Source organism: Lingula anatina, chromosome 4 (genome assembly GCF_051362555.1).
Source record: "Lingula anatina isolate TDL-2025a chromosome 4, LinAna3.0, whole genome shotgun sequence".
Taxonomy (NCBI): domain Eukaryota; kingdom Metazoa; phylum Brachiopoda; class Lingulata; order Lingulida; family Lingulidae; genus Lingula; species Lingula anatina.
This window is the reverse complement of record NC_141770.1, coordinates 1,837,618-1,856,690: the sequence shown is the minus strand read 5'-3', so window position 1 is coordinate 1,856,690 and position 19,073 is coordinate 1,837,618. Positions and strand designations below refer to the sequence as shown.

At 34.8% G+C, this 19,073-nt stretch overlaps 2 protein-coding genes across 2 annotated transcripts; one reads left to right on the top strand and one right to left on the bottom strand.

The window, feature by feature from the left end:
- Positions 1-409: 409 nt before the first annotated feature.
- Positions 410-11,963, bottom strand: LOC106181757 (nuclear pore complex protein Nup93). Its single transcript, XM_087011874.1, has 23 exons — positions 11,794-11,963; positions 11,189-11,384; positions 10,668-10,848; positions 10,191-10,319; positions 9,677-9,751; positions 9,322-9,414; positions 8,863-9,002; positions 8,342-8,474; positions 7,716-7,813; positions 7,425-7,484; positions 7,129-7,206; positions 6,602-6,795; positions 6,113-6,304; positions 5,535-5,661; positions 5,216-5,288; positions 4,802-4,846; positions 4,491-4,607; positions 4,037-4,155; positions 3,518-3,635; positions 2,894-2,977; positions 2,505-2,575; positions 2,251-2,317; positions 410-1,900 (listed from the first exon to the last, which is right to left on the bottom strand). Exons 2-23 carry the CDS (start codon positions 11,365-11,367, stop codon positions 1,781-1,783), a joined length of 2,493 nt encoding a protein of 830 aa, XP_086868000.1. The 5' UTR covers positions 11,368-11,384; positions 11,794-11,963; the 3' UTR covers positions 410-1,780.
- On the top strand, positions 11,930-18,740 carry LOC106157930 (T-cell activation inhibitor, mitochondrial). The gene is made up of 9 exons (XM_013533731.2): positions 11,930-12,099; positions 12,822-12,981; positions 13,451-13,583; positions 13,817-14,069; positions 14,412-14,632; positions 14,861-14,952; positions 15,901-16,154; positions 16,895-17,026; positions 17,666-18,740. Exons 1-9 carry the CDS (start codon positions 12,026-12,028, stop codon positions 17,907-17,909), a joined length of 1,563 nt encoding a protein of 520 aa, XP_013389185.2. The 5' UTR covers positions 11,930-12,025; the 3' UTR covers positions 17,910-18,740.
- Positions 18,741-19,073: the final 333 nt, after the last annotated feature.

Sequence of the window (19,073 nt, the reverse complement as noted above, 5' to 3'; positions counted from 1 at the left end):
GATGAGCCTTATTTTTATCTATACTGATACACTTTAAGAGTAAAAAGTGTTATTTTAGATAATTCAATTGTTACCAGCTTCCCTAATAAATTACCAAGATTGTGATTTATTATTTATATTGATTTTAGTGTGTATTGTTGTATTGTTTGTTTGATTGTGTGTGTGTGTAAAAAATATATGCAGTTACAAAAGTTTTCCTGTTAATTACTTTTTAAACCTTTTTAATATTTAATCTAATATTTTTCTAGGCTTGAAGAACATGAATGGGACCAGGGTAAATTCTTTTTCCAATTCCTTGGCCTGCTGTTTTTATGACAGAATCTATTATTTCCAAATACTGTGTGGCAGTGAGCACCATCACAACCTCTAACATTCTTTTAAGGACTGAAAAATATTTTGTGCTGTGCTAGCTGTTGCTTATAATAATATTTATTGATCATCAGTATTACTACATTTGTCATATATTTTACCAGTATATTTGAACCATGCACCATAGGTAACGTATGCGAAGTTTAGCTTTTGCATACATGACCTGCATTGTAGACAGAAACTTCTGCTTATAAAAATTAATTCAAAGCATGGATTGGTACAGGACTAACTGGGCATCAGTGAAAACAACTGCTGACCCAAGGTAAATTTATAAAATAATGTTATTATTAATATTGGTCTTGTTTTAAAAAGGAGTGGTGTGTTCATTGGTTAACTGTATGTACTGATTAAGTAGTGTAAAATAATCGCCATATTGATGTGTTGCTAAAATAAAAAATAAATTTTTTGCCACAAATATACAATGTATATGTGTATTACATGTATGAAAATAAAATAAAGAAAATTGAATTAATGTTTCTTTTGTTTTTTCGTTTTTTTTTTCATAAAAAAAGGACTCTTATCGGTTGGACTTGTATAATAAATAAATGCTTATTTACAAAGAAAAATATGAAATGTTTAGTTTCCTCCATTCTTCCTGTGCAAGCTTCATTTCACTATATAGACAATGAGCGGTGGAAAAACCAAAACGAGGTCAGAATACCAACAGAATGTACTGAGTCAAAACGAGGCTGGTATACGGTTGTTGCAAGGAACATTTTTTGCATACACGGGTGTGAATCGATTTGTGCCATTCCTGGATGAAGGTAAAGTTCCTTACATGCTTACATTTACAGAAAGCTGAATAAATTTGCCACAACTTACTGGTAACTTAAAATTAGAACCTGTTCTCTAAGAATGCAAGCATTTGAGTCAAAGTTGAACTTCCGCTGTAGCTTTAGTAAAATATTTGGTTTCAAACTTGCTTTTCTACACAAAACAGGGTTTAAATCAACTCGAGGAGCATTTGACATGATTTGCAATTTACTTTTTAAAATGACAGTATACATAACAAAACTTTTATACCCTTAATACACCATATAAATCTCAAAAAATTTCACCCAATTCAAATTCTTCAACTTCCGGTTTGGTTAAAAGCCACCTAGCGGCAGACCGGTGGCTCCCAGGCTGGTCGTGTTACATTGTCAATCTGCCAAGCTATCTCTTTTGTGAGGCAATACCTGTTACTTTTACTTAGCAGAAGTATGCCTCCAAGTCTTTGTTCTGCAATTTTTACAGATAAGCACAGCACAACTCCCCTGAACATGGAGATGTAAAATTGGAAAAAAAAAAAAAAAAAAAAAAAAAAACTATGATCCTTTGAAATGGAACTAACTGTTGCAGATTTAGTTCAGTTCAGAAAATTGTAAAATTGAAAAATCCTTTGAAATGGAAGTGAGTGTCTGTCACATGTTCAGTTCATGAGTACTTCCATCTGGACCAGCCTGGCGTTGGTATCTCCAGGCATTCTGTACGGCAACATCCCAGCAAATGTGATCAAAGCCTTCGCCTGGCTGCGCAGATAACTGGTGAACTGAAATAAGTAAATACATAAATAATAACAAAGACAATACTGACATTTTGAATGTGAAAGTGGTTCGCTGGAATGACATTCTGTGAAAACAAAGAAACAGTCTGTTTTTACTGGCTACCACCATGTGTATGCAAAAAGGAATATCGTGAATAAAAAAATTATGTAATAATAAGATCAGTTTTTAAACAGAACTCTTCAGGTATAACTTTAGATGATTGCTGCCTGCTAATTGCTGATCATGATGACTGAACAACCCGAGAAACTACTTATGATAATTAACTTGCTAATTAAAGCCACTATAAATGCAGCCTAATGCATCAACTTCTGCAAGAGAAGACAGACACTCTTACCGATTCTTTTCCACCATCATCTGTAGTTCCTGGTCTTCCCACCAGAGGACTCTGTCTACCTGCACTTCTGAAAACAGAAAGGTGAAGTTGTAAGATGGTAAGATCAAGTCCCTTGATGAAAAGCAATCTCATCAAAGTTAGTGCCGTATGAAAAGGGTATTACGGGTAGTATATGTGCACTGTACAGGCATCGCATTTCAAATGTAATCTAGGCTAAAGTTGTACTGCAATAAAGACAATACTGATTCACTTACTTGGCATTTTTATATTGGGTATATAGAATGTTCATGGTCGCAAGCAATATATCTGGTAAGCTTCGCCGAATCTAAAAAAATAAAAAATAATCATAATTATAAGACATAAATACACAAAATAAATGCAATAATAAAAACCCTATAAAAGCTTCACCAAACCAGATAAAAATAGTCACATGTACGTGTGCTTTTGGAGTGATGGATTTATACAATTTCAAACAAACAAATTTAAAGATTTAAGAGATCTTTACTGCCCTTAGGTAAATTCCATAATGACATTAAAATTAACCAAACTTTTTCACAATTAGTGGTAATTAATTAGTCACATTGTAAAGCAAAGGGCACTTCAAACATAAAACAAAAGATTCAATCTTCAAAGAAAACTTTACCTCATCTGCGTAGTGTCTGAAGCCAGATACTTTCTGCTCCACAGTATCCAGAGACAGTGGGATCAGCTTCAAGTGCCGAATTATCTGTAATACATGGACAATATAAGCTTTTATCTTATAATGTAGAATATTTAAGGGCAAACTTACAGATGAGGGGAGCAATAAATTCCATGTTAGCTCTCTCTCTAGATTTGTTATGGAGTTTTTTCCCTTTGTTTGTCTTCTAACATAATACAGAAGAGACAACTAAAGGTGCCAGGGTTTCAAGAGTAAAATTCATGGAACTCTGGGACAGGAACACTGTGAACATTGTGGAAGGAGGCACAGCATGCAGCATTAAGACATCTTTTACATGTAACACCTTTAACTAGGCTCAGTCTATGATGGGTTTGACTTAATTTTAAAATTTTTTAACAGATATTAACAAATATAACCCAACTGAACCACAAGTCCACAACAAGAATATACAAATACAGCAAAATTAGATAAACAAGAATAAGCATAATCATACTACCACTTTGGGATTGAAATATTTTAGTGCATACATTGAAGTGTAGGAACAAATATTTGGGGAGAGAGAGAGAGAGAGAGAGAGATTTATGTCTTAACCCATCTCTATCTTACATCCAGTGCCTGGTCCAGACTGCCACTATGGTAGAGATCAAAGAAAGCCAACAGATCCAGCAGGAGGTAGAATGTCCCAGTGGTGGCCCTGCTACCTTCATGGCCCTGGCTTTTATATCTGAAATTATATCAATTAATTTATCTGCCTTTCCATCACATTACAACTTGTATCTTATCTCATATCTTAGCAGTAAACAAACACATATACGTACCAAAATTTTAGATTTAAAGAGATAAGATACATTTTATAAGGTGAAAATAAAACTGTAAAGGGAGTTTGGAAAATATTTTTGTTTTTCACTACAAATGTACGACAAGTATATGATTGTGTTAGCTGTGACATTGTGTCATTGTGTTAGATGTGTCAATTGTGATACATGTGCCATATTGTGCTAGATGTGCCAATTGTGGTAGGAGTGACATATTGTGCTAGATGTGACATACTGTGTTGGATGTGACATATTGTGCTAGATGTGCCAATTGTGTTAGATGTGACATATTGTGCTAGATGTGACCAACCTCTCAGCAATGGACAGAGCCATCTGTTTCAGCCTATCTTTACTGGAGTGAGGACTTGGAGGCTGTGAGAGCACCTGGGTGAGAAGCTTGTTCATCAACTCTAGAACTTTCTCTGGATTCTGTAAATAAACAAATATTTCCAAATGTGCACAGCGTTAATAAATCAATTAAGAAAGCAGTTTAAAAGATAAAAAATAAAGTAATAAAAGCATGGAATATAAGCAGACATGACTGGTTGTGAGAAAAAAAAAGTAGGAAGAAATGGTTTGCTGGTAACTGGGGAAAAAAACAAAGTAAGAATAATAATCAAATTTAAATTTTGTAAAAAAAAAAAAAAAAAAAAAAAAGAACATGTCTACAGAATGTACAAGATATGAAATCAGAAGACATTATAAAATTAACATTATTCAATGTGTCAGAAATGTACATTCTCACGACATAAACAACATCTTACTTTTGCTAAGTCATACAGTTTCACGGCATCTTCAAACAGTCCCTTAGTCTCGGAGTCTTCTGCAACTTTGGCAATGATCTTGTGAGTATCACTGTGAAATTTATCAATGGCTCCAGGCTGAAATAAATGTTTTTAAAAAGTGTACTTGTTTTCTATTTCATTTCAACATCATGTTAGAAGAAAAAGAAACATGCTAAGCTATCATATAATCCCATTTAATGTATGAACAAATGTAATGTGTTTTTCTTATTGACATAAAAAATACATTAATAGAAGAGCAATGTCACAATTTACGTCATTCACAATCTCACCTTTCTTGTTCCATCTCTTTCCAATCTACCTAGCAAAGTCTCAAACTGAAAAAAATAAATAAATAAAGTAATAAAATGCTTGTATGCTGAGACTGTCTTTATTTTTAGTTATTTTAAATCAGCAAATTATTTGCACCTAAAGCAGAACATTAGAATCTTACTAAATGAAGCAAAAGGCCTCTGGCTGCAGAAACTTAGAAATGTGATCATTACCAGTGTATGATAAGTACAAGTAATTCAGCAAGAGAAAAAGCATGCCAACACAGCCTCAACTACTTGTAGTTATCTGCCCTAAAATTACAACCTAATTCAATTCCATGTACACACAAATACAGCCTATCACAATACTATGTCCTAGGAGAGTAAAAAGAATATTAGGTGTATTTTTTTAGTGTAATAAAACAAAATGGCTACCTCTCTCGTCTCCAGTACAAGCTCACTGATACATGACATGAACAGGTTGTCTCCCTGTGGAGAACGCAAGTTTCTGAAAGAAAAAAATGATCATTGAAAATTATCCAAACACAAAGGTTCTGATATACTTGGGCTTTCATATGCCACTAATGAACAGTTTTTGACTCCAAAAAGTAAATATAATCCTTTCAATAAAAAAATTATAATAAATTTGCTGCCCATGAATCACCTTATTAACTGTTGTTTTTTTGTTAGTTTTTTTTTACATTTTAGCCTAAAATCAGGATCTGTTCCCTCAAAATAAACTAAAAAAGTTTACCTGAGGAAGTAGAAATACTGCAGGGCCTCCCTGGGGTCTGTTCCCTCAAACTTTCTTGTATACATCATCACTAGGCGGGCAAAGTTCAGCCTCTTCATTGGACTGGGGTCTCCAGTTTCTTTGGACACTAGGATAGAAGTGGGAGTTGTTAGCATTTCTTCAGTTAAAAAAATATTTTGAAGTTATTTCAGAAAAAATAATTTGTATCATATTGTTTTATCTTCTTACGATATTCCAACTGGCCATTAAACAAAGAAATAGCTACGGAGCCCTACGTTCTCTTTGTCAAATATAACTTAATTGGTCGACATTTCTAACAGTTTACGAAGAGAAAAAAATAAGAGAAGTTATTCTTTTGTACAGGTAAATGTCCCTTCCAAACTTAACCAGCCAGCATTCCGGTACTAAAAAAAAATTAAAAATTTTTTTTTTTTAAATAATAATAAATAGAATAAAAATTTAAACAAAATAATACTAATAATAAATAAATTAAATAAAAAAACAGAAATAAACTAGTTGTTCTGTGAAAAAACTCCCTGTAGACTTCACAGAAAAGAAAACAGCCAATCAGCACTCACACAGCTGTGACTGTATACTCTGGGACAGCGCTAACATGTTCATCTCGTACAACACCAACGCCACGTGGACTGCGTGACATCGTAATCTCTCGATTCTGGACAAGAATTCGATGGCTGCTTCAAATTGTGCAGTGAGGAGGAGCACCTCGAAGTACAAGAACGGCTGCTGATAGGCGCTGAAGTGACTCTCACCTGTATGGAGGGAGAAAAAGAAAATTCCCAAATTGTCCTTCCTGTAGCACATTTATTTCAGACCCGAATAGAGTTGTAATTCATTTGTAATTTTTGTGAAGAATTTTCCATTTGTTCCATTATCATTTAAGGAATATAAGATGAAATGGTTTGAAATATTTGTTATATTTTCTGCCAATATATTGCTCAACAAAATAAATGACAGAGTAAGGCTTGATATAAAGTACCTGATGTAATGTTTGTTTCATGTACATAATCAAAACAAAACAAAAACAAAATTCCAATTCTCTATCATACCATACTCCTCAGATAAGGTGGTTTGAAACTGAGGGAGGGTGAGTGTATCTTGTGTACTTCCCCCCTCCTCAGATTCTGCATCATCCCCAAATCGGATCTGACTCAGTTTAATCCACAAGTAATCTTCTGTTTTCTCTGCCACCTCGGAGTGAACATCAGAGAAGTCGCAGCATCCAATGATACAAAATACAGCCCTGGAAATAGATGGAGGATGACTACAACATTTATAAGGACGGGGGGGGGGATATTGTAAGGACAATGTTATGCAGACAAGATTTGGGTTGTAAGGAAAAAAAAAACAAGGAATGGCTCCGTGTCCGAATTTTTGAGGGTCCTGGAGTCATTTAAGTCAGAAACTACTAATATGTAAGTCAGAAAACTACTAAAGAAAAAAAATTTATGTTGAATTCAAATTAAAAGCAGTTATGCCTGATCATGTCTAACACCACATGTCAAACCAACTATCAGAATGCATAAACTACCAGCCACAAGCATTAGATGTTATCAGAATTCTCGACCATACTTACCTTTTATAAGGGTCAGTACTTGTCCGCACTGAGCGTCTGTACTGGAGACGTAACTTTGTTTCACTGTTAGGACTTAACCTTAAGTATTGGATAAATAAGATGAATGTAAATAAGTTTCAACATAAAATCAGATCATCTTCTACCAATCATCAACAAATTTTAAAATTATCATATATCTTAGATGTAATTTGTATATTGGCAGCTTCGTATTGCTGAGTACAATGAAAGTACAGTGAAATTTATTTTAAATTTATCTCATTTTTTTCAAGTAAAAAGTGGATCTTGGATAAACAAACCTTCTATCTTCATTTTTCATATATTCTTGGAGAAACACAATAAATTCTCCTATATTTTGTCTGAAAAAGACCCCAAAAAAGCAAACATTTCAGCATCAGCTTGTTTAATTTGCATGAAATTCAGGTATCATGATTAACAATCAAACAAGCCATTTGTTTAACTGATAAGAAATAAAATACAATCAAAAAAGAAAATGATTTAAAAGTCAGTTACTGTTCTAAATACTGGTAGACTAACAAACAAAGTGAAGGCCAACAAAGGTCAACACTTAGCAAAGAAGGTCAACTCACTGAGCCTGTTGTGCCACATGGAGAGCTGCATTGAGGTCACCACAGCGAATACAGTAATACATCATAGCCCACACTGGGTGTCCATCTACTATACCATCCTGGAATTATAACACACAATATAATAATTACAACACAATATAACAATTGTAACAAACAATATAACACACAATATAACAATTATACCACCCAATATAACAATTATAACACACAATATAACAATTATCAGTAATGTCACCACAGCAGAAATAGTAACACACACAATACGGATACTGACAATATAATAAAACACAGAATATGACAATTAGCAAATGAAACACTACACCCATCTTAAAATAATAAGGGCACCATCTAGGACTGAAGATGCAAAATGTAACAAATGACAAATGCATCAAATCTTCAATTTTGGGGTCATTTTAAACTAGAGCTATAAGTAAGAAATGTCTATTTTGGGGTCATTTTAAACTTATACAAAAAGAAAAAGAAGTCATTTCTATGTCTATACAAAACACTGCTTTAGAAGAAGAAGGCCATTTTAGCTTCTGTGTAACAAAAACATCAAAACAGCTGCAAAAAGGGTGACTCGCTAAACAATCCACAGTTTCACCCAGCAAAACATCAAAGCATACCTCTAGTCCTGGAGTGGAGTGTGGCAGACGGACGTTAAGAAAACTCCTGACCAGGTGGTAAGTCCCTGGCACTCCTCCTAGCTGGGCCTGCTGCAGGTTCCCATACACAGTGGCTGTGATGTACTTGTGGTAGCTGGAAGATGGAGGAACAGTGAGAGGAGGGAGACACGGAGGGAATCAGATTTGTGGGTTGCATGTGGTATGTAACAATAACAGATATTCATACACATATATTTTAAACACCTTTTTCACTCTAAAAAAAGTTTTAAGGTGCATAAGTTAATTAATTCTCTGCAAATTGAGTACCTGGTATATATGATAATAATATAATCTTTCATTCACTCATTTCAACTCTATATCTCAAAGTCTTTCAGTCATGCATTTCCTTTTTGCAGCACTGTAAACAGAAAAAATGTTACTTTTAATACTGTTTAAATTGGTCTGGTGGCATGATTAAGATATAAAACGGTCTTTAGTTAACACCAGTCTGACTGGACTTAATAAGGAGGGTCACACCATACCTTTGTTCCAGGTATTTCTTGGCTTGGTTAACAAATGCCGTCTGCATCCTCTGGGTGCTGCGGGACGAGATAATGCTACTACTGGTTGCCATGGGAACATCAGTCATCAATTTCACCATCCTCCAGATTTCTGATATATTCTAGATTCAAAGAGTTACAGACATTTCACAGCTGAAAACATCATGTTCTACCTATGACTAATGAATGAATGCTCTCAGACAAAAAAATTCTTTTGTTCCTAAAATCAAATTGAAACTGCAGACATTGTTTTCCAAATAACAAAAAGATATCTTCAAACAGTAGGATGAATAATCTTAACTTTCAAAAAAATAGAACAATTGCTACATTCTGAAAGACATCAATAGTTAAAAAAGAGGACTTCCACTCGAAAACATCATAAACACTGACATGCTATAATATTACAATTCAAGTAAGTTACTAAAAGCTAAAGCTACTCACATCGTCATCTAGTTTGTTTCCCACCTCAGCAAACATGTCCACCAGGCTGGGTCTGATGCCTCCCTGAACTATCTGCTCATTGTACTGGTAGACCTGCAAGGAAATTGTATTATTTTGATTGAAAATAAATAAATAAATAAATAAATAAATAAATAAATAAATAAATAAATAAATAAATAAATACAGTAAGTAAGTAAGAAAGAAAGAAAGACAGAAAAAAGAAAGAAATCTCATATTTTTAAAGTTTAGGCTATATTACCAAAATCTACCACATTCATCTTATTTTATGACTGATAATTATCAAAGACAACAACTATTATATTTTGTATAATATGTAAAAAAATGAGCATCTTACTTGTCTGGCATATGCCATCTCCACATTATCCATGGCACTTCTTCCCTGCATGTTGATACTGTCACCAAGTATAGACTACAATAAAACATATAACATATACCTTAACATACTGTATAGCTATATTATCCATAATAACTAAGACATGGCAACAATTATATTTTCAAAATAAAATGCTAACCATATTCATTATGATCAATCAAACAAGTACAAGTTTAGTGCATGGATTTTCATTAATCAATGTCAAAATTGCAATTTCTGTTAGAACAAATGTTAAGTTAATATCAGGAATCTTAGGATGTTTGAAGATTATGTACATGTATATCTTAAAACTGAATGGATAGGTAAGCGGTATAGCAGTTTGTGATTTGCCTCAAGGAGCTTGTGACCACTATTTTTACAGTTGCACCATGAAATCTCAGTTTGAGTCTGTAATTCAGTGATTGCGTTCATAAACCTGGACCTCAAGATCATGAATGACTACTTTGTTTATAATCCCTGATAGACTACCTCCTACCTCCTGTTCCTGTGGAAAGTCTAGGGTATCGTGTCCTGTTCCTATCAGAGCATTGAGGATTTTCTGTTTCTCTCTCTCCCACTCATTAACAAGACTATCCCAGTGTCTCTTCTCTGCTTCCTCTAATGTCTGCAGGATAAAAGACAATAGTTAATATTATATGTGGAGTAAATTCATGTGGTGTCTGTTTACATTTATTATAGAGGAAGGTGAAACAAAACCAAGCTATGCCAACGTCTCCTCTCTGCCACCTTCAATGTCTGCATGATAAAAAGTCAATAAACCCCTCTTACATGGCAAGCTAGTATCATATGTGGAGTAGTTAATAAATGATTTCTTCATGGTATGATGAGCCCAACATTTAGCCAAACAAAAATTCTTACATTCTTTTTTTAAAATATAGTCGTGCTATAAGAAAACCTGGATTTTGCTGAGGTGAATGCTTTTAGAACCCAAACTAGTCAGATGTCAACTTACATTTTTTCTGGTCTGTTCTATGACTGTTAACAGGGCATTTTCGCGTTCATTCCTCAGAAAACCATGGATGTCAGTGTCTCGGACTGGTTCTAGAGGCTCAAAAGTCCTTGCCGCACTTAAACCTTCCAGTTTCTGTGAAATTCTTGGAATGTCAAAACCTTTTGATCCCAGTAATATTGATCTGAAAGACAAGAAGTTGGTTCTTTACAACATACAGATATCATAGCAAATATGACAGCTACTGAAATCCATTGCTACTGTACTGGTATCTTACATAACTGAGGGCTCCTTGAAAACATGTTTATTTACATTAGTTCAAGATGATGCTGAGCCTGGAAATCTCGGCTTTGAAAAAAAATGAGAAATGAGGGAAATGAAAAAAATGATGGAAGAATAAGCACAGGTAATTGGTAAAAAGCATTTATCAAAAAATTACATTTGTTATCAGAAAAAAATATCAAAAATTATTAAACATCAGAGGCCCAGTGATATTCTGTGTGTTAGGTTAGAAAGTATCCTACGCCTTGACATCTGAGGCATCCTGGCTGGTCTGAGCCGTCCTGGTCAGCAAGCGATGACCAGCATCCATTATCTGACGGATACTTCTCTCCACTTTGGGCAGCTCTGCCCCACAATCCATCTCCGCCGTCAGCTGCTCCGCCTGCTGCAGCAAGTCGCCAAATCCTGCACTCCCGTCCATGGTGATGGCGACTGAAACTGAATAAGTTAGCAAATCATTATTTTCATGATTTTCACTGTTAGAAAACAAATTACAACAAATAACGTTTCTCATTCACTGTCACAGTATAATTTCAATCTCAACACAAATACATGTACGACCCAAAGTCATTATTTGCAGGATTCGAAAAGGAATTCAAACCTAATAGCATGATATAATTTTTTAGGGAAAGGCTTCAATAAAATTAAAGAGAAAAGTACTCAGGTAATAATATGAAAAGTAATCAAAAAGTAATTTTAAATTAAATCTGATAGTGCTGCAGTACAGGCACAACAATATTAACAACATTACACTGAAATCGAGAAGCACACAACTCATTTTTGAATTACAAAATAAACATATTTTTCCCATATTAAGTAAGTATCAACATACAAGTATCTGATTTACCTTAAGAATATGTTAAATGTTATTTACAACATATAATTTAGGTTTTGGTTTCTCAGTGATGAAAAAAGCGCCAAACCGGAAGCATGTTTTCGGCTAAGAACTGCGCCTGCTCAGAAATTCTCGATGAAAAGGAGAACCGAAAAGTGTGTTGTGTTTAAACGCGAGAGAGAAGACAGCGTTTCTCTGCTGCTAAAAACGAGATGTAAGCGTCTCTTTCCTGTCCTATGTAGCTATGTTGATGGTGCTCCGCCATGCCACTTGGTCAAGAATCGGTCTTGTCAAGAGAGGAGCAGATGCTTTCTGCAGGTAATCAGAAAAACCATCCAAACTTCAACCAAAAACATCGATCGGAAGACTTGTCTTGGCTGGGAATTTACCCAGACCCCTCACGTGCCTATTTTACTATTTTTAGATATAACGATAATTAGTATTCCTATAACTCTTTCTGCTTCTTCAGTTTCATTCAATGGCGTTAATTTCAATAATTTCAATTGCACCTTTTAAAATCAATTTTTTAATGAACACTTAGAGTAAACATAAAAGTTGATGAACGTATGTGCAAGTTATATATTACATAATTACAGCCCCTCCCCCCCCCAGAAAAAAAGAAAGAAAAAAAAGAACGTTCTAAAGAAAGGTTGAAGTCTCATATGTGTATGTATACTTCTGCTTACTGTTCAGAAATGCAAACAAATAAATAAAATTAAATAAAAAAGAAATTATTTCAATAATATGGGAAACCGAAGATTCATTTGAGGTTCAAAACATAAACTTGAGAGATTGATGTATTAAAAGGTATAGTTTTCATTCCAGCATCTCGCTGTTTGTGAACATATATTAGTTGATTATAACAATTCAAAGATTCTCATGCTGTTCACTTGCTTTTAAACATCCCATTATTCTAGATGCATTTATATCATTTGAGAATGTTTTGAAATAAAACATTTGCTTCTTTTCATTCATGTTATGTCATCTATTTGGCATGGCACATGATAACATTCAGATGGTGCTTGTTTCTTTCATGTTAGGAGCTCTCCGACCCCATCATTTGGAGTTAATATTTCTGTTGCTGCAGGAATCAGATGTGGTCATCGCAGTTTCTTGACAGCTGGTGAAGCAGCTATAGCACTGAGGCCATTTTATTTTGTGGTGCACCCGGACCTGTTTGGGCAACATCCCAGAGAAAGGGTGAGAACTTGAGTTAAAGTGAACAAGCTCAGTTATGATCTGGTTTGTGTGTGAGAAAAGGAAGAGTTGTTTATCTGAATGTTTCTGTATAATTATACCAAAATAATTCTTCTTAAACGAAAAAATTTTTTTCATATGAGTATATTTTGTTTGGTTTAGGGTAATATTATTTATATTTAGAGCTTATTTCTAAGTTTGAAGTTATTGGCCCCATTCAGAATAGGGGACTAACTAGCCCAAGGGTCAAATATGGCTGACTCACTACAAAGCTTGCCGTCTAATCTGGACAGTAATAGACACTGAATACATATCCTGTGGGGAAGTATTCAAGTGGGTCGGCCATATTTGACCCTCGGACTAGCTAGTCCTCTATTCTGAATGGGGGTCTTGAAAAATGCCCTTATTGTTGTAACTACTGTTTTCCAGTAAAATGACAAATTTTAATTTTCTTACCCACTGTTTTCTCCAGGCAGTCAATGAAGAGTCTCTGAAGCAGCTCAGGGAATTGTTGGACAACATTCAGATTGGACAGACGTTCCAGCCTAGGAGAATAACTTTCTATGTCAGAGAAGGGAAGAAAGGAAGCAATTCTGCCAATGCAGGTGCTGTTGTTTTTTCTTGTAAAAAATTTTTTTTAATTCAGTTATTTTTTGAAAGTGTTTTAAATTGTTTTATCCTTTTAACAAATTTAAATTTAAACTGGTTTGAATAATATTATTTAACAAACTTAATATTCATGTAGGGATTGCCATATTTGGTCAGCAGATCAGTAGATATGAGGATCATCTGCAGTGAATGCATTCTATTTGTTGATTATTTGTCATTTGTCTCTCAGGTTTCAGGATGGTGACCACGCCATTACTGAGCAATGATATGTATAAGACAGTGGAGAGCGTACTGCAGACATGTCAGCTGCCATTGGACTTTTTACACCAGATCAAGGACAGAAGGTCAAAGGTCAGACAAGACAAGCCAACCCAGAGTCAGTACACAGCCAGAGATTACAGCAATGAGTTCTTACGGATGTATGGGCCAGATAACCCCAACAGTGCGTACTTCAGAAAAATGAAGATGAACCTTTCTCTCAGGTGTGCCATGGGTGGATATCAATAAAAGCAAATTTCAAAAATGAAAAAAAAAAAAAAGAAAATCCTAGAAATATATTTAAAGAATCATGATTATAAGGTAATGTACATGAAAAAAAAAGTTTTAATTTTTGAAATTTGACATGCAAGTCTATAGCAGGGGTTACAGCTCCATTTTTGTTCTGATCTTTCAAAGATTTTTGAAAGTTTTTAAAGTTGTCAGACCAGTCACAATTTAAAAAAAGTTTCAGCCCACACTTTAGTGGCAAATACACAATATACACAATGTTTGTGTGGACTTTGATATATATAGTTAACATTTCTATTTTTGATTTCCCTGTGTAGAAGTTGGCTAAGGGCCAATGTATTAAAAGCACAGAGCAACCAGCAGTTACATGATGCAATGAAGAAGTATAACGCAGAGATATGTGCTGCCCTCTGTGAAGAGTTTGGATTGGCTGATGTCCAGTGGAATTGTATTTGGAGCGATCGTTATCTGAAGGGTTGCATCGTCAGCTTTAGAAGAATGTGTGAAAGAAATGTTCATATTCGTAATAATTTAAAAGGTATATATTTTTACCATGACAGCAGTTATATTTTGTTTATATTATTTTCGTTTTTAGTAGTAATACTTTGCAGTATATAAACATTTCATGAATATAGAACAGTGACATTCCAATTGCATCTCTCTCTCTCTCTCTCTCTCTCTCTCTCTCTCTCTCTCTCTCTCACACACACACACACACACACACACACACAGATCAATTAATACCAGTTATTTCCTACTCCTCCAGGTCATGTGCTGGTGTTTGCGGAGGCCACAGGGATGTGCGTGGAAGGTCATGTGATCCTAGACGCCAGAGACGTCCCCAATGATTGGATACACGTAGGTTGACCTCAAGTTCACATTGGGTGTCATAAGTCAATTTTTATGTTGGAGTAGATAAAGTACTGGGTAGTATAGTTCAGGAAGAATGTGGCTTCAAGAAGATAATATCGAACATTGATAGGTGGTGAGGAGAGATATTGATACATGTGTTTATGTGATCATGGTTGAAAAGTTCCTGTCATTAATGTTATTGAACTTCCTCAGTTTTATTTCTTGAGATGTTCAGAGAAGATATTGAAGATCTTAAGTTATTGTTGAAAAGATTTTGACATGGTAGTGGCAAATACTTTCACGATGTGTTGGTTAATCCATGGGTTATGTAGTTAATGTGGGTGTTAGTGCTAAAAGATCTGGTGGTAGTGGTAGTCCATTTATAAGGCTGCATACAGTAGGGGTCATTTAAAAGTTATAATAATGGAATGCTCCTGTAGAATTCTGTATCCCAGCATATTTGTTGGAGTGGACTACAAATAATAAAGGGAGAAAAGAAAAAAGGATCTAATTTATAGTGTATTAATGTGTTGTGATAATATATCAGAGCTGTTAGAGAGATTTATTATTTATAACATGAAGATAATTTTCAATTTTGGTATCCGTTTTTGAAATCCTGTTCAGTGAATGTGAAAGAAAAGATTTGGTAAAAAGCACTTGTTTATTACTTGTTTATTAATTAATTAATTTATTTATTAATTTTGTTCTAAGACCCCATTTCCAGAGATTAGATCGATCTACTTTAGATCGACCTAACTCCCTGGGGGTTCACGCTAAATAGCTGTCAGCCAAGCGGACACGAAAGTTAATTACCCCCTTACAGCTTGTAGTAGGCGGGACGGACATTTAAGCCGGATTATCTGACAGTTATCTAGTGAGACTCCCCGCGGGGATAGATCGATCTAAAAGCTCTGGGAATACAGCCTAAGATTGATCTCCATTTCTACTTTTTAGCTTCTCTCCTCGCTCAACGAGTACAAAGAAGGATTTGAAAAAAATGTCCGGATAGCAGAAGAGAAGCTGAGCAAGCTGTTACATGGACTGAGAGTTCTACCTCGTCATAAAGGTGCTGCACGTATAGTATTAGTCCACGAATATTACAATAGGGTCATGATGTTGGAGGAGATGCTGAGACAGTATAAAACAGAGATCGGAGTCAAGGAACTTCTTCCTGAAGAAATGACTGATTTAGATATGGTGCTTGAAGGGTAAGGTTAAAACTGAGAATTCAAAAATAAAAGGTTTTACGCATTTGATGATGAGGACAGTTTAACTTAAAGGGATAATAACTCTTCGTTTCGGCCAAAAAATGAATTTTCCTGGAGTAAACAACAATTTTCGTATACTTACCAATGGTTAATGAATCCATTTTTACATTCAAAGTTAGTCCCTGGTTTTTTTCTAAAAAGTTTGGTTTTTTGTTAAAATCTCTTAAGAGATTTTAACAGACTATGGCCATCAATGGAGGTCACGTGGTCTAAAGACAAGCTCAGATATCAGAATAATAGCTATAACTGCCGTTTTTGTGGTAAAACAGAATATATTATATTTCTATGAGTTATTCACAATGTTTTTATTGTGAAATATAGATCTCATACGAAGAGTTATTATCCCTTTAAAGGACTTTTATTATAATGTATCATTATTATATAATATAATATATGTCATTTGAATATAAATTATGTTTGAGGAAACTACTTTATTAATGACACAAAAGATTCTTCATTTATCTGAACTGTTTTTATGTTTGACACCTGCAGAAATGTACCAAAGTAGTTTCCTGTAGTATTTACAGATTATCAGCTTTTCTCTCCTCTCAATCTGTTAAATGACAGTGTTTCAGATAGTATTAAATACATTTAATTGATAGGTTGTCTCAGACATTCTATTATTATTAATATATACAGGCTCACCTGACCAATCATGCATTCTATATTTGTATCTCCAGGTTGTCAGGCTCTCTGTCCGTGTCCACTACGGGGTCATTCGTGGTGCCAATGGGGGTCAGTCCGGAACGTCTGCTGACCTTCTTGAAAGACAAGACTGGAGTAGCCAGACAGACCAAGGCAACTCACCAGAGGTAGTCAGTGATGGCAAAGAGTTTTTGATGAATGTGAAGCTGCATTCACGACCTGCAAACTAACTAGTCCGTGGATCAAAAATGGCGCACACTTGAAAGCAAGCCATATATCCCCTAACAATAACATAATTGATTCCCTGCCCCTCCAGCACACCGTCCCAGCAGGGGAAGAGCAATTAATTCTGGTACATGCTTCCAAGTGGGTTGCGCCATATTTGATCCATGGACTAGTTACTCCAGTGATCAACTGGTTTATTGCTCCCTCAGTGGGTGAAATGTCCTATTTGCAGGTTGGCTATCTGTATATGGGAATGGATAACATAGTTTAGATGGCTTACTTATTGCTCATTCTTTTTAGAGCAGAAAATCAATTTAATGTGACTTTTAAAGACCCATTTTGGTCTTTGTAGTCTTCTTCAGAAGTGAATTGCTGCATAAAAGGGAATTTTTTGGTATACATGAATAAGGTACAGTGATGCCTATGATCACACATGTATAGGCAGCCATTTTCTTATTTCTTTTATAAACAGGATGTTAATTCATTAATTATCATGACATAATTCATGATTTTATTCTTTGTGATGCTGATTCTACTCTTTTGTGTAACTTTATTGCTAATTTTAATATATTTCTTGACAGGCTCAGGGAAAAGGAAGAATCTTTAATCGCGGAGTGTCAGAGAGAATTTCAGTTGGCCAGTTTAGTGAAGGACATCAGTGTGTCTTCTGAGCAGATGGTGGTGTGTTGTGAAGCCTTGTTACGAGAGCCGAGGGAAATTAACCGACCGTTGCCTGGTGGTCACATACAGGTGTCGCAGTATTACGACGTGAACTATGAAGGAGAGCTATGTATTCCTTGGAACTGGGCTACCCTTGGCAAATGATGGACTTTTTGGGACTTACATGCTATTGTTGATTATTATGTTATTACCAAATATTCAAAAATTGTTTTAGAGATATCAGTTGCAGGATTTTGACGCCTTAAGTGGTTGTGGGATTTTTTCATCACGCAGGGTTCTGAATTAGAAAATATTAATACCATATAAAGTAGGTTAAATTTATAGTCCACTTCATTTTCTTTGGCAACCAAAAATATAAAAAGTGATATTCAGTTCTTGCAAATTGATAATTATTTTGCTGGTCGTGTGCTTTTGAACAATTTGACAGGTTATCAATTAAAGAATATTGACATGGGTAAAGTCGTACAAACTGAAAATCAAAGCTTGCAATTTCTCAGTGCTTTTAGACCATAGGAAACAAAAAGAAGAAAATGAAAACTAAAAATTCTGAAATCAGGCACAATCCTGAAACCTTTTCATCCATGTATGGAAGACCATGACAATCCCTTTTACTTCTGCAATTTTGAACCAAAGTTGGTTGCAAAATGGCAAACTTTTTTTTTACTGAGCTCGAGTAAATACCCGTTTGTGGCCCATGTCATTTTATTACAGATGTCGGTATGCAGTTGATGTTATGATGACATATGCCCCATCTGACTGTTTTTATTATGCAATTCTTCTAAATAGAAATAAGATGTGTCCATTGGTATTATAATATGTGTGATGTACCAGTTACTTAGTTTAACTAGAGCCATGGGGTTCTAGGAGTGTCCGGCCAGTTGTTAAAATGCCTGTTAGCATGTGCATAAAGATTTTATGATGAAATTGCTCACTTTTAAGACTTTTTTTTTTGAAAAATAAAGTGATTTACTTGAATGTGCTGTTTTGTTTTAGTCACAACAAGGATGCACATTGCCAGTTAAAAGATTTGCTGATTTTTTCCACCACAACCGGCGCTCACCATGGTCAATTGACTTTGTAACTGTTAGAAATTATTAATAATTTGGTCAATTTTAAGGATTGTATTTCTTTTGATAAAGTGCTTCTTGACAAAGCACGCATGTTTCATTGGCCCTCAACAAGACATGATTTTGGTGGTTTCACAATTGGAGATCTGGGGGTATATCCAATAATTTTTTAAAAATTTTACTGCTCAAACATGGCCACAACTTCCAACATCTAAGAGAAATAACCAAAATTCCAACACTA

Excerpts from the sequence above, each read along its gene's own strand:
- LOC106181757 (XM_087011874.1), bottom strand. The coding sequence starts at position 11,367 with ATGGACGGGAGTGCAGGATTTGGCGACTTGCTGCAGCAGGCGGAGCAG. Across the intron at positions 8,475-8,862 it reads AAGAAATACCTGGAACAAAG|CTACCACAAGTACATCACAG; the intron begins GTATGGTGTGAC and ends TCCATCTTCCAG. Across the intron at positions 2,318-2,504 it reads ACCCAATATAAAAATGCCAA|AAGTGCAGGTAGACAGAGTC; the intron begins GTAAGTGAATCA and ends TTCTGTTTTCAG.
- LOC106157930 (XM_013533731.2), top strand. The coding sequence starts at position 12,026 with ATGTTGATGGTGCTCCGCCATGCCACTTGGTCAAGAATCGGTCTTGTC. Across the intron at positions 14,633-14,860 it reads TATTCGTAATAATTTAAAAG|GTCATGTGCTGGTGTTTGCG; the intron begins GTATATATTTTT and ends CTACTCCTCCAG. Across the intron at positions 16,155-16,894 it reads TTAGATATGGTGCTTGAAGG|GTTGTCAGGCTCTCTGTCCG; the intron begins GTAAGGTTAAAA and ends TTGTATCTCCAG.